Below are 12,517 nucleotides of genomic sequence, written 5' to 3'. Positions count from 1 at the left end.
CTCTTCCCAAAGCCGCTTGGCTGCCTTTAGAACTCGTTTTGGTGGCGTGTTGAGCTCGGAGTTGAGGGTGGAGATTTCGAGGAAGGGCCATTTAATGCCACAGACAACCTCCTTACGAATCCTCACCTCAAGCTTGGCTGTCACCTGGGCCACAATTGCTTGGTTTTGCTCCAAACTTTGTCCAAAAAACCTGAAATGACCACGTATTAGCCTCCTTGGTAGAGTGACCACCCTTATTCGTTCAAATAACATAAACATACTAGAAAAACATGCATAATCTATGAAAAATGGAGGATTGAACAAGGACAATTAGGTAAAATTAGCCCAATAAGTTACCCAATTCGGGGCTCATCACAAATATGAATCTTTTGATTCCTTATCTTGAAGTTCCAAATATGACATGACTAACCCATATGAACCTGGACCCATAGGAGTTATAATTTCATTTGGATATGCCTTTTATTGAAGCTGAAAATACAGATAAATAATCTGAAGGAGTAGTCAGTAGGGAAGTTCTTTGTCGAGATGGATATGTATCCCAATGTACCCCTGTAACTTGAGCACATGTATCTCCTATGGAGGATTTCCTTAAAAAAATTTATGTTTGAACAAGACTGGTTCCATTAGGACTATATTTACTAGTAACATGTGACATAGGTGGCCCCATCCCTTCACTAATAAGAGGTGGTTTAGATTCTCCTTTATTTTTATCAATCATAGGGTCATGTTCTAAGGAAAAGATAGTTGGCATTGCCTTGTACATTTTCTCCGACTCGTTTTGTTCCAGAATAGGAACAACAAAATTGGGTATCATAGAAATAGATATATCTAAACTTAATTGTTTGTCTAGACTTGTAACAATTATTTGTGATTAATGAACATCTTCCACAGGGTTTAGGAAATGGGAAAACTGTTTGGTTGAGCAAGGAGGGAGCGGGAATGGAGCAGGTGTGGGTTTCGATCCTTGGTCTGATAACGGAACCCCGAATAGGGCTTGGATAGGCAGATGAGATCTGTGGCCCTGCACAGCTGCCGTCACGGGAGCTTTTCCTTCAGCTGATGCAACTGGCAGATGTAGGTTAACCGGGCTCTGGCATTTTATATTACTCGGTAAGGTAAAATATCATTACCGTCAACTGTTTGTTTGTTTCCGTTCACATTGGTCTGTCGGTGGTCATATACGTTGGAAGTTTTCAACCATGGTTAAACCTGCCGAATTTCTAGCACTGGACCCAGACGTTGAAGATATTCTTTCCATGTGGGGGAAGGAAATAAATTCACAGAATGTGGATTTTTATTTTGGGTCTGTAGAAAGTCCGCGACTGGAGTCTATATCGCAGGTGAAAACCCTTCAGGTATCATCCCCAGACAAGGGTCCGGACAATGATATACAGAACGATGGTTCAGAGGATGGCGCTTTTCATATAGAGAAAGAACCCGAATCGAGAGGGACAAATACGACCAGTTTGCCCACGGTCCCACAGGGCAATGCTCTGAAAACCAGGTTTTCAAACCCAAAAGGGCTCGAAGAAATAACCCAGTTAGGGCTTCCTACAGACATTGAGAATCCTAGATTCCCAGGAGTTTCTACCTCGCTTTCAAGGATTACCCGGCCAAGAGAGAACCAGGGCCAACTCGAGACCAATACATTCGAGTTAGGCGACTTTTCAACAGGCGGGCAGGAAGGAATTGATGGATTGGATGCGGGAAATTTGTTATCTGGAAAAGACGCTTTGGGAATATCAGGACAGATCCCATCTTTGTGGGAATCAGAAACCCTATTGGGCTCAGCACAGATAACTCCAGATAATAACGAGGTTTGTGAAGGAAGCAGACCGGCGGTGGAAAACTTAAGACAAATAGGAGCGACAAGAAAACAGAAAAGGCCTATTGGTACACAGGTCATAGCGGACAATTTGGTTTTGGGGATGGAGGTGTCCATGATAGAAGCTATAGCGGTTGCTGAATGTACTTTGGTAGGCAGAGTCAGAGGTAAGCCATACACATCTGAATTTCTTCAAGAATGGGGTGAAAAAAGTTTCACGGCAGAGAGACCGGTGCATTTCGAAGCCCTTGTTCTAGCAAAAGGATGGTTCAAACTCAGATTTGATGACAAAGAATCGGCGGATTGGGTCTTGCAGCGTATATGGCATATTGATAACATACCTGTTCTGTTAAAAAAATGGTCCCCTTTATTTGACGCTATCAAGGAACGCACGGATGTTTTTCCTGTTTGGGTGCGTGCTCCGGGGTTACCATTTTTTCTATGGACTGAGGATGTATTCAAAACCATCGGTAACAGGTTGGGGGCATATATGGATGCGGATAGGTCCTTCCTAACAACGAAAAATAGGGCAATTGCACGAATTCTTGTCATGCTCAAACCGAGTGGGGGTTTGGCACAAAAAATTAATCTTCAGTTCCATGAATATGTTTATGAACAGATTTTAGACTACGAATATTTACCTTTCAGATGCCATTGGTGCCACGAGTATGGGCATATGGCAAAAGATTGTCCACATAAGAGAAGGAGAAGACATTTTCGTAGGACAACAGCTCACAGAGTAAATGAACAAGAAGATGTTCAGATGTCGACGGAGCAGGACATGACGGAGACGCTTGACCCTATGAATCTGGAGGCAGAGGAGACAGAGAAAGGGCCAGCGGAGGGAAGCGATCATTATAAGGAGCCGGCGGAGGAAGCGGGCAAAGATCAAGAAGCTGTAGAAGGGGTCGTTGAGGAGATAGCAAAAGACAAGGAAGCTGTGAAAGGGATCGCTGAGGAAGCAACCCATGAACAATCCGTCGAAGCTGAGAAGGGTAAGTGCTCAGGGACTTCTACCTCCTCATTAATCTCTCCTGAGCATCCATATATAAATCATAATATTACTTCTTCGTCATATAAAGAGCATGAAAATTGTAATGATGATAAGATGGAACAATCAATGTTAAATCTGGATGTGGAAACATTAGCTGAAACCTTACCACTTCTGGATATAAATTGTGAAGATAAATGGCCTCCTCTCACTCACCCTGTGTCCCGGACTCCTTGTCCTTACAATCTGAGATCTTTGGGTGGGAACCAAGTGACTCAGGGGTCTTTAGGTGGGTTGGGGCTGATACATCCATTGATCAAATCCAAAAACAAGCGTGGTTGGAAATCTGATATGTCTAAAGCAAAACTTAAAGCGAAGATGGATGTTGCAGACGGTAAACAATTTTCCATTCCGGGGGTTCTTAGAGCAGCTCATCCCCCTGTGGGAGTAATCAAATGATCCTGACGTCTTGGAATTGCAGAGGTTTGGCCAGCAAACCTAAAAAACTGGCCTTAAAAGAATGGATTTTCAACTCGAAAGCAGATGTTATTTTTCTGCAAGAAACATTGGGGAAGGCTTATGAGATAGAAAATATGCTTAATACCCTTCTGCCTGGGTGGTCTTTCAGTGCTATGGATGTCTTTGGACATTCGGGGGGAATTGCAATTGGGTACAAAAAAGGGAGGATAAAAGTTCTCAATAATTGGGGGATGAAGAATGTTATGGGAATGGAGATCACATCCCCTGATTTCAGTTTTCCCATCAACATAGTAAATATCTATGGACCATGTCAAGGCAGGGAATCTTTTTGGGATGAATTGATGTCAAAATCTGTTATGAAAGCTCCTGTGATGATTATGGGAGGCGATTTAAATTTTACTTTGGGTAGGTTGGAAGCTTGGGGCCCATCGGCTAGAGAAGATCCTCTTACAGATTTTTTCCATAATCTTATCACAGAGAATAACTTTATTGATCCTCGACCGATCAAGCTAAAGCCTACTTGGAGGAATCGAAGGATAGGAGCAGACAGGATTGCCAAAAGACTAGATCGATTCCTGCTGACGGACTCTTTGTCTTCCAAAGCTCCCTTGATCAGACAGTGGGTTGAGGAAGTTGGGAACTCGGATCACTTCCCGATTTTCTTAGACATATCAATCTCTCCTCATAAACCCCCTGCACCCTTCAAATTTAATCCTGCATGGCTACAAGATCCAACGTTCAGCAAGTTGTTTAAAGAAACTTGGATTCATCCTGAACACAATGCAGGTGAGGAGAAAAGTTATCTGTTCATGGACAATTTAAAAAGATTGAAATCAGCTACAATTTCCTGGGCAAAGGATAGGAAATTGAAACAAAATGAGGAAATGAACATCATAAGGGAGGAGTTGAAACAGATGGAGGGTTTGGATTCAGATGGTTACTCATCTCAAGAATCTAAAGATAGAATCCTTCTATTGGAGAAAAAGCAAACAAAAATACTTTTGGAAAGGGAAGAAGAATGGAGAATCAAGAGCAGGGCAATTTGGCTTAAGTCTGGGGATGAGAACACAAAAATTTTTCAAAATTATGCAAAAGGAAGGAAATCTATAAACACTATCTGGCACCTTAAAGATGAAGAAGGAAGAGATGTCAGGTCTTTTCCAGAGCTTTCTAGGTTAGGGAAAAGACACTTTCAAAACATTTTTGCAGATCAGGGAGAGGCTACTATAACAGAAGTCTTTAAAACTATACAATGTTTTCCTAGATTCATTGAGGAAGATGAAGCTGAAGATCTTACAATTCCGGTCACAAAGGGGGAGATTGAAGCAGCTATGAAGCTAATGGGTAAAGACAAGAGTCCAGGCCCTGATGGCTGGACAATAGAATTGTTTCTATATTTTTTTGATCAAATTGGAGATGAGATAACTGAGGTTGTTGAAGAGTCTAGGTTGAAAGGAGAAATATATAGACCTTTTAATTCAACATTCATTGCTCTCATTCCAAAAAAGAATGAACCGGAAAGTTTTGAAGATTTCAGACCAATTTCTTTGTGTAATTGTATATACAAGATTATTTCAAAGGTTATAGCCCTCAGATTAAATCCGATCTTGTCCAGGAACATCTCTATGGAACAATTTGGGTTCCTGGATGGTAGACAAATCCATGAAGCTATAGGGGTCACTCAGGAGGTAATTCATAGTGTCAAAACAAAGAAAAAGAAGGGTGTTGTTCTTAAAATAGACCTTTCCAAAGCTTATGATAGGATCAGCTGGCTCTATCTTCGAATGATTCTTACTCATGTGGGATTCAGCTATCCTTTTGTCAGCTGGATTATGGGGTGCATAACAAACGTCAGCTTTGCAGTATTGGTCAATGGAGCGGCATCCCCATTTTTTACTAGTCAGAGAGGCCTCAGACAAGGGTGTCCCTTATCCCCTCTCCTATTTCTCCTTGTGGCAGAAGGGCTAAGTAGACTGATACATAAAGCCAGAAGTGAGAATAAGGTAAAAGGTATTGAGGTAGCAATAAATCTCTACATCACCCACCTGCTTTTCGTTGATGATATATTAATTTTTTCTAATGGTAATTACAGCGAATTAAAGGAGTTAAAATGCATTTTTGATCTTTTTCTAAAAGCAACTGGAATGCAGATAAATTCTGGGAAATCTCAGGTTTGTTTGGCAGCTGTAGACAGGAGGGAAAGAAATCAATTGATTGATCTTTTTCCGTTTCCGTGTCAACCTCTGGATGTTCCCTTTAAATACCTGGGGTTTTGGTTAAAACCAGTTGCTTACAGAAAAGAAGACTGGAATTGGATCATAGCAAAAATTGAAGCAAGAATTTCACATTGGAGTTATAGATGGCTGTCCCGAGCAGGTAGGTTGACTCTTATTAAATCAGTCTTGTTAGCCATCCCAGTTTACTGGGCTGCCCTAACCTGGTTTCCTAAAGGTGTAATGGAGAAAATTAGAAGGATATGTTGCAGATTTTTATGGGCAGGCTCTAAGGAATCCTCCGGATTACCATGGGTGGCCTGGGATAAAGTGGCCAGACCAAAAGAGTGGGGAGGTTGGGGGATTAAAAGACTCCCTGAGTTCAGCACCTCGTTAGCAGCAAAGTCAGGATGGAGGCTTATAACTATTGAAAATCTGTGGACAAGGGTGGTTAAAAGGAAGTACATTGATCCAATGCCTTTGGATGATTGGATTCGGAGTCAGAATAAGAAGGCAAAAAACTCTTCTGTAATTTGGAAGGCAACGGTGGAGGCTTTCTCAGTAATTGAGCAAGGGTTAGCATGGAAAGTGGGAGATGGCAGACAAATCAGGATTGGCAGGGACCCTTGGGTTGGGTGTAATGAAGCATATGCTTTATCACCAGGACTTCTTCGACATCTTGAGTCCAAAGGTATCTCCTATATATATCAGGTTGAAAGAGTAGGGCAGTCTACTATTTGGGGACAGGCTTGGAAGGACGATGAAGAGTTAGGACTAAATGCTAGATGGAAGAATGAATGGACAAGCTACATCAAAGAACTTAATCGATCCAATGTTAGGATAAGAGAGGAACCTGATAGATTAATGTGGGCTCACAGCAAAACTGGGGGGTATACACCAAAAGAAGGATATTCTTATCTAATGGGAAAGATAGGTTGGGGAGAACCGGAATGGTGGGCCAAAGATATATGGAAACTTAAAAGTCCTGCCAAATCCAAACTCTTTCTCTGGTGTATTTTAAATAGGAAGGCACCAACGTGGGAAAATCTTCAATCAAGATTTTTAGCTGGTCCAGGGCGATGTCCTTTGTGCAAATCTGAGGAGGAAACTACAAATCATCTTTTCACCACATGTTCTTTCTCGAGGAAATTATGGGAGGAGGTCATCGGTTTTCTTAAGGTGACTGCACAGTGGGGAAATGAATTGCTGGGTGATACTTGGAGGAAATGGTGGCAAACATATTCGGTTGGGAATATGAGGAACTTGCCAATTATCTACTGCTGGGGTGTGTGGCTTGCGAGAAACAAGAGTTTGTTCCAAGATCAAAATACACCGATTTCTGTTATTGCATCTAATATTATTTCCATTTACTCTGCTCTACCTCCCCCCGAGGAAAAAAAATCCAGACCTAAACAAAACAACATCATCATACAGGAGGATATCCCTTGTGGTTATTTTGACGGGGCATCACAAAACAATAGGGCTGGTGCAGGCATGTGCATACATATCAACTCAGAACATACTCTAAAAGCCTCGGTTGGGTTGGGTACAGGAACTAATAATTTTGCGGAACTCTCTTCCTTACGTCTCCTATTATGCTGGCTACAACACAAAAACATCAACACCATTCAGATTTTTGGGGATTCTCTTAATGTTATAAATTGGATCAATGGTTTAGCTGCTTGTCAAAATCAAATTTTGATGACAATTGTTGAAGAGATTCTATATCTGAAGACATACTTTAACAGGTTCTCACTATGCCATATCTACAGGGAGAAGAACGAAGAAGCAGATCAGTTATCTAAGGTTGGTCTTCAACAGGATTCGGGCAGCTGGGCGATAGAAGAGATATATCAGGGACAGTCTCACCGAACAGAACAGCCTCCTTATGAGCAGCAACAGTAATGACAGATCTTGTTTGGCTCCATTTTTGTCGGCAAATATTACAGTTTTTCTATATTTTCTGTTTACTTTTTGTACATATTTATCCATAGCAGGGTGAACTTTCGGCATTTAGATCATAGCTTACAGACCTCTATATTTTTTTGGCTCTAAAATGACTGGTGGACATACTTGACAGAATGGGGTTGTTTTCTTTCTTTGAAGGAGACCCCGGGTATCACATGTATTAGTGTACTTTTTGTTTTATGGTTTTTAATTCCCCCTTCCGGGAGGAAGACATATACAGGACAGACTCCGCAGAAAGCTCCCTGAGGGTTGAGCTGTGATTGTAAAAATGAGCCCAGCATGGCTTAAGAACAAAATGTGTAAAAACTTTTTATCACCATAATAGAAAGTTTTGCTTTTTTCCCCGGAAAAAAACAATTATTTGTGATTTCAAGGGAAATTCAACCAAGGTGGCACCTTCATCTACATGGTAACAAGTCCAAAGGGATAAATGGTAAGCTACAAATGTTGCATATTGAACATGTTTAACTTTGTTCAACTGATTACAACTTGCACCCATAAGCAAAACATGTAAAAATAAGAGAAAATCAAGTCCTATAAATTATGACTTCAAGAAAAGAGCATATAACTTAAGATCAATATGTCACCTAGTTTGGAGATAGTCAACCACTTGAGATACTTTCAAAATGAAATTTTTATAACCTCATTACTTTGTTGGTAATATTTCACAGAGAATATTAAATTGATTTCGAGGCTCCAACCTCCATCTGTGAATTATATTATCATAGAATAGATAATAGAAGTACCACTTCTACTAGACATATTAGAATTTCAAGGCATATTAAGCATAAATATAATATTTATTTTAATGAGAATGAAATATTAACAATACAAAATGAATCCTAGACAGTTTGCCACCCTTAGAATCACCAACCTAGGCTGGCAAACAAGTTTCCAGCTTGTATTAGAAATGTAGATTTATTGTTTCACATCACAATCTATAGGATAGAGCACTAATCAACATGAGAAACATTTCCTACATAAAATAAAAAATAAAGTTGTAAAATACCTAGTTGAACGGGTAGAGAGGGTCCACATGGCCTCCCCATACCAACGGGCATTTGAGGAGGATTGGGCCCCCTATTTATCAAAATTTTTCCACCCATATCTCTATAAAAGTACTTGAAACCCCAATTCATCTCACTTTTCAGTTTCATATTTTGGAGATGTTGATGCCTCAAAAATCGTTGTATCAACATTGGGGGATAACCACCCAGTCTGGACCTTAATACAGCTCCTTTTACGTTTGGAATGGTGGCTCCGACTGGATATAATGGGACCAGTTTCCCAATAATGAATAAAAGGGGATGGATGAGTGATTGATTTCTAATAAATGATAATGAATGGATGACTTAACCTATCAGCGAAAATATAAATAACTATTCTATCCCGGGAGGCTTCTATTCTTTGAACTGCAATGTTTGATGGTCTTTGTTCATTGATAGGCATATAGATGGCTCTAAGCAATAAACATAGACATTCCTTTACTTAATGATTACTATTGTTCAAATAGTTGAACAAAGTGATTAACACATTGTTACACCTATCCTTTTATATTACCAATACATGTATGATTAAAAGGAAAGCATGCTGTAAACATCCAGTAGTGGAAAGTATAAAGAATGTTGTTAAAACACATGCATATATCTGATAATAGCAAGAGCAATCAAACAACAATTCACATAAAAGGAATGAACTCAGACATAGATAGTAGTACCATATGAGCTGCAAATCACTCCCATTATCAATTGCTATTTGTATTCCTTCTTCCGACGCAGAAACACTTTTAAACAAAGACAGTAGTGCACATTCACATAAAAGCTTCGTTATCAAAATTGGAATAATTGGCCTAGTCTTTATAAAAGAATATGCCTGAAGTACAGTAGTGCAACTTCAGGTTTAAGTCATATACAAAAACTTATGACCCTTTCTAAATACATGAAAGGGTCTATAAATACTTGATTAAAACTAACTAACTATGAAACTAAAATCCTACTTAATTGGTACAACTTGATTCGTAATATCTTCCTCACGACAATCTGGCAGTCGGCAGCATGATTCATCACTTAGGCTGTTTGCCTTTAGACCTGAGCTGGCATATTGCAAGCATTGGTTCCACTTCTGGTGGTCGATTGAGACGAGAATTGAGTTGGGCAGCATAGGTGGCATCTTGTATATCGGGAATGATACACCCAATTGCATCTGTGAGGCACTTGAGGGCAGCTCTCTTGCTCTATGGTTTGACTAGGAACAACCAATAGGTGTCCCATGTCAAACTGTTAATCCCTGCGATTAATCTCATATTTTTCTCCAGCTCTTGATAACACGACTGCTCCAATGTTTTTGCCGATAGTAATTTACCTGTGGTACATTGAGAGATCATGTTAGATAAGTAGAGAGTATCATTAATCAATTCAACCAAATTACTTGTGGTTAACTTGCATCTGGAAACTGCTCTCTCTGATTTCAATAACTGGGACTGCCATTCCATAAATAATATCTCTTTATGTGATTCTAGGATTTTTGGCAAATTAGCTGCCTGTCCCTCATCAGTTTCTTTCCACTCAAGAAAATTAGTCAAGGTCTCATAGGCCTGCTCCAAGTCTGTTCTAGCATCAGTCGATTTATCACTTATTGATGCTGCTAAGTCACATAAAGGTTCTGCTTGGGCGATTTGTTGACATAACAACCTTATTTGTGTCACCAATACCTTGTTTATCTGTAATGCCTCTGCTCTGAATTTAGTTGGCTGTGGAAGATTCTTGGTTTTCTCTATTTGGGCTGATAGTTGAGCAATTTGCTCATCTTTCGACTTCATCATCTGCTCGTTCATTTCTTTTAGTTTTTCCAATGCTTCTGACACCTCTTTCTGCTTTTGAACTGCACTCAAATCAATTCTCTGTTTCTCTTCCTGCAATTGTTTATTCAATTGATTATTTATTTGTTGCTATGTAAACAATTGTTGTTCTGCTTGTTCTACCTTCTGCTGTGCCTATGATAGTTGTGCTTGTATCAAAGTGATTTCCTGGTCCTTTCATTTTAATAGATTACTAACCTCTGATGCCTTGTCTATGGTGGCTGCCGAATAGGCTCCAGCATATTGGGACAGTTTTGCTAGGTCATGAGAAGGATCAAACTCCTCCTTCCAAACCACGTTTCCCATCACTGTTTGTTCAGGGAATAGGGAAGGTTGATCAGTCCTTCTCTTTTTCCGTTGTCGTTTTACTATAGCCTTATGCTTTGGGCTGTAAAAGACATCCAACGGAGGAATTTCTTCTACTTGCAAAACAATCTAATCAGAGGGATCCTTAGGAATTATCTCCATTTCTGTAGAACTGGGTAGTCCGCTGGTTCCAATTGGAACCTGTTTAGATATTGTCTCCTGTGTGTCAGTCGCTTTTGATGTTTCAGCTTCCTTCGAGCTCTCAAGATTTCTTATGATTGAGTCGAATTGCTGCCATTCTTGGAGCAATTTCGGGTCAATCTGGGCATCTACATTCACCTCTGTGCTGCTCTGCTCCTGTTCTTTCCTCTGTGTCTCCTCTTGCTCTCTGCTATCCACTTCTTCCTGCGCTTTTGTTTGGATTTCTCCAGCAATTTTTGATGTAGCAGGAGGTTCCTTAGTGAGCGGCTACTCAGGCTCGCTTGATTCTGTCATCAGGGTCGTTGCTAACAGATCTAGAGGCAGAGTTTGCAACCTCTGTTCTCTAAGTCTGTTAAATTCAACTAACTCGTCATCCTGATATTTCATTCTAGCCAGCGATTTAACTTGGAATATTGACTCGGCTGAGGAGAACAGGTCATCAAACATATCTTCTTTATGATCAAATTTGGTTAATTTTTCCTGTTCAAGTGCATTGTAGGCGACTTTGTTTGGATCAAATCGCCTATTAGGAAGAGTGGCTAGATTTAGTGCCTTAATCTTATCTGCTTCTTTCTCTGCATGTTTAAAGTCATGCAGAGCGTAGACACCGCATCTTAGAGGAAAAGGAGGCCAAACCTGCTTCTTTTTGTTCCTTAGAGTCTGTGTAACTCCTTCGGATGTAATCTGATAGGCTACCTCCCGGGCTAACAGTTTATCGGGTATGTACAAAGGGAGGACATGGGGGTTGGCTTGGCTGCCGAAAACTCTTGCATAGGTGAATTTTTCTTCTCCGAACCATCTTCCTACGTATGTCAAGTCAACCCCCGCTTGGTAGGAAATCTTAGGGGCAGGTTTATAAAAAATGGAATAGTGAATGGGTAACATAAAACCGTTGCAAACTTGATATAGATGGTGCTTATAGTGAGCTTTCCATAACTTCTGATGGTATATATGAATGGGCATGGGGTCTTGTGGAGTCCATCTCCATCCAAGCACAGGAAATTCAGAATTAAAACACAGGGTGTCCAAGATATAGGCACTATAGTAGAATGGGGGAATAAACCTTTCAGTAACGCGGGACTTGTTTCTGAAATCAAGAACTGCGGTTGCTAGCTTATCAGACAGTATAGTTGCCCAATCCATTATTTCACTATTACATGCTGCCTCCATCAAAGGAACCATTTCTATAGTGAAGTTTGCGGAATCATGCAACCCCCACAACCTACACATCATTACTCCGGCATAACAATAAGGGGAACACAAAGAATCGACAGAGTACTTACCCGAAGACTCGTGCTTGTGTTTCGCTGGGTTTTGCCTCCAATCCCTTATAGGTTCTGATTCAATGTCATTTTCATTTCTGAACTTCTCCAAAAATGCTTTGTTGTACTTCTTCTCCGGTGCAGGCAAATGATACATTTGCCTCAAATCATCAGGTTGAAATGAGCCGAAGAGTCTCCCATCCACGGTGCTGAATGTTCTGTTGGTGATTGGGATTTCTTCAATTGCCCATCTCACCACATCTGTATATGGGAGAATTTGTTCTCGGGCTGCTATCCGATGAAGGTAAGAGTCAGCTAAATCCTTTAGAGTAGCATCAGACTTCCGGGTCGGGTCTGTTGTGGCTTGCACTGTTGTTACCTCAGGCTCTTTGGCCTCAATCAGATTGTAGATAT

General features: G+C 40.5%; 1 protein-coding gene across 1 annotated transcript; it reads left to right on the top strand.

Moving 5' to 3' along the window:
- The first annotated feature begins 3,271 nt into the window (after positions 1-3,271).
- Positions 3,272-7,414, top strand: LOC149206949 (uncharacterized). The gene is made up of 2 exons (XM_089397868.1): positions 3,272-4,876; positions 5,447-7,414. Exons 1-2 carry the CDS (start codon positions 3,272-3,274, stop codon positions 7,412-7,414), a joined length of 3,573 nt encoding a protein of 1,190 aa, XP_089253994.1.
- The last annotated feature ends 5,103 nt before the right edge of the window (positions 7,415-12,517 follow it).

The sequence above is a fragment of the Pinus tabuliformis genome, chromosome 1_2 (genome assembly GCF_031772625.1).
Source record: "Pinus tabuliformis cultivar Carrire ecotype Pingquan chromosome 1_2, CPIR1, whole genome shotgun sequence".
Taxonomy (NCBI): Eukaryota; Viridiplantae; Streptophyta; class Pinopsida; order Pinales; family Pinaceae; genus Pinus; species Pinus tabuliformis.
Note: the sequence above shows the minus strand (reverse complement) of the source record. Positions and strands in the feature narration are given on the sequence as shown.

Coding starts and splice junctions, on each gene's coding strand:
- LOC149206949 (XM_089397868.1), top strand. CDS start 3,272: ATGATCCTGACGTCTTGGAATTGCAGAGGTTTGGCCAGCAAACCTAAA. Junction 4,877..5,446: donor TATACAAGATTATTTCAAAG/GTTATAGCCCTC, acceptor ACTGGAATGCAG/ATAAATTCTGGGAAATCTCA.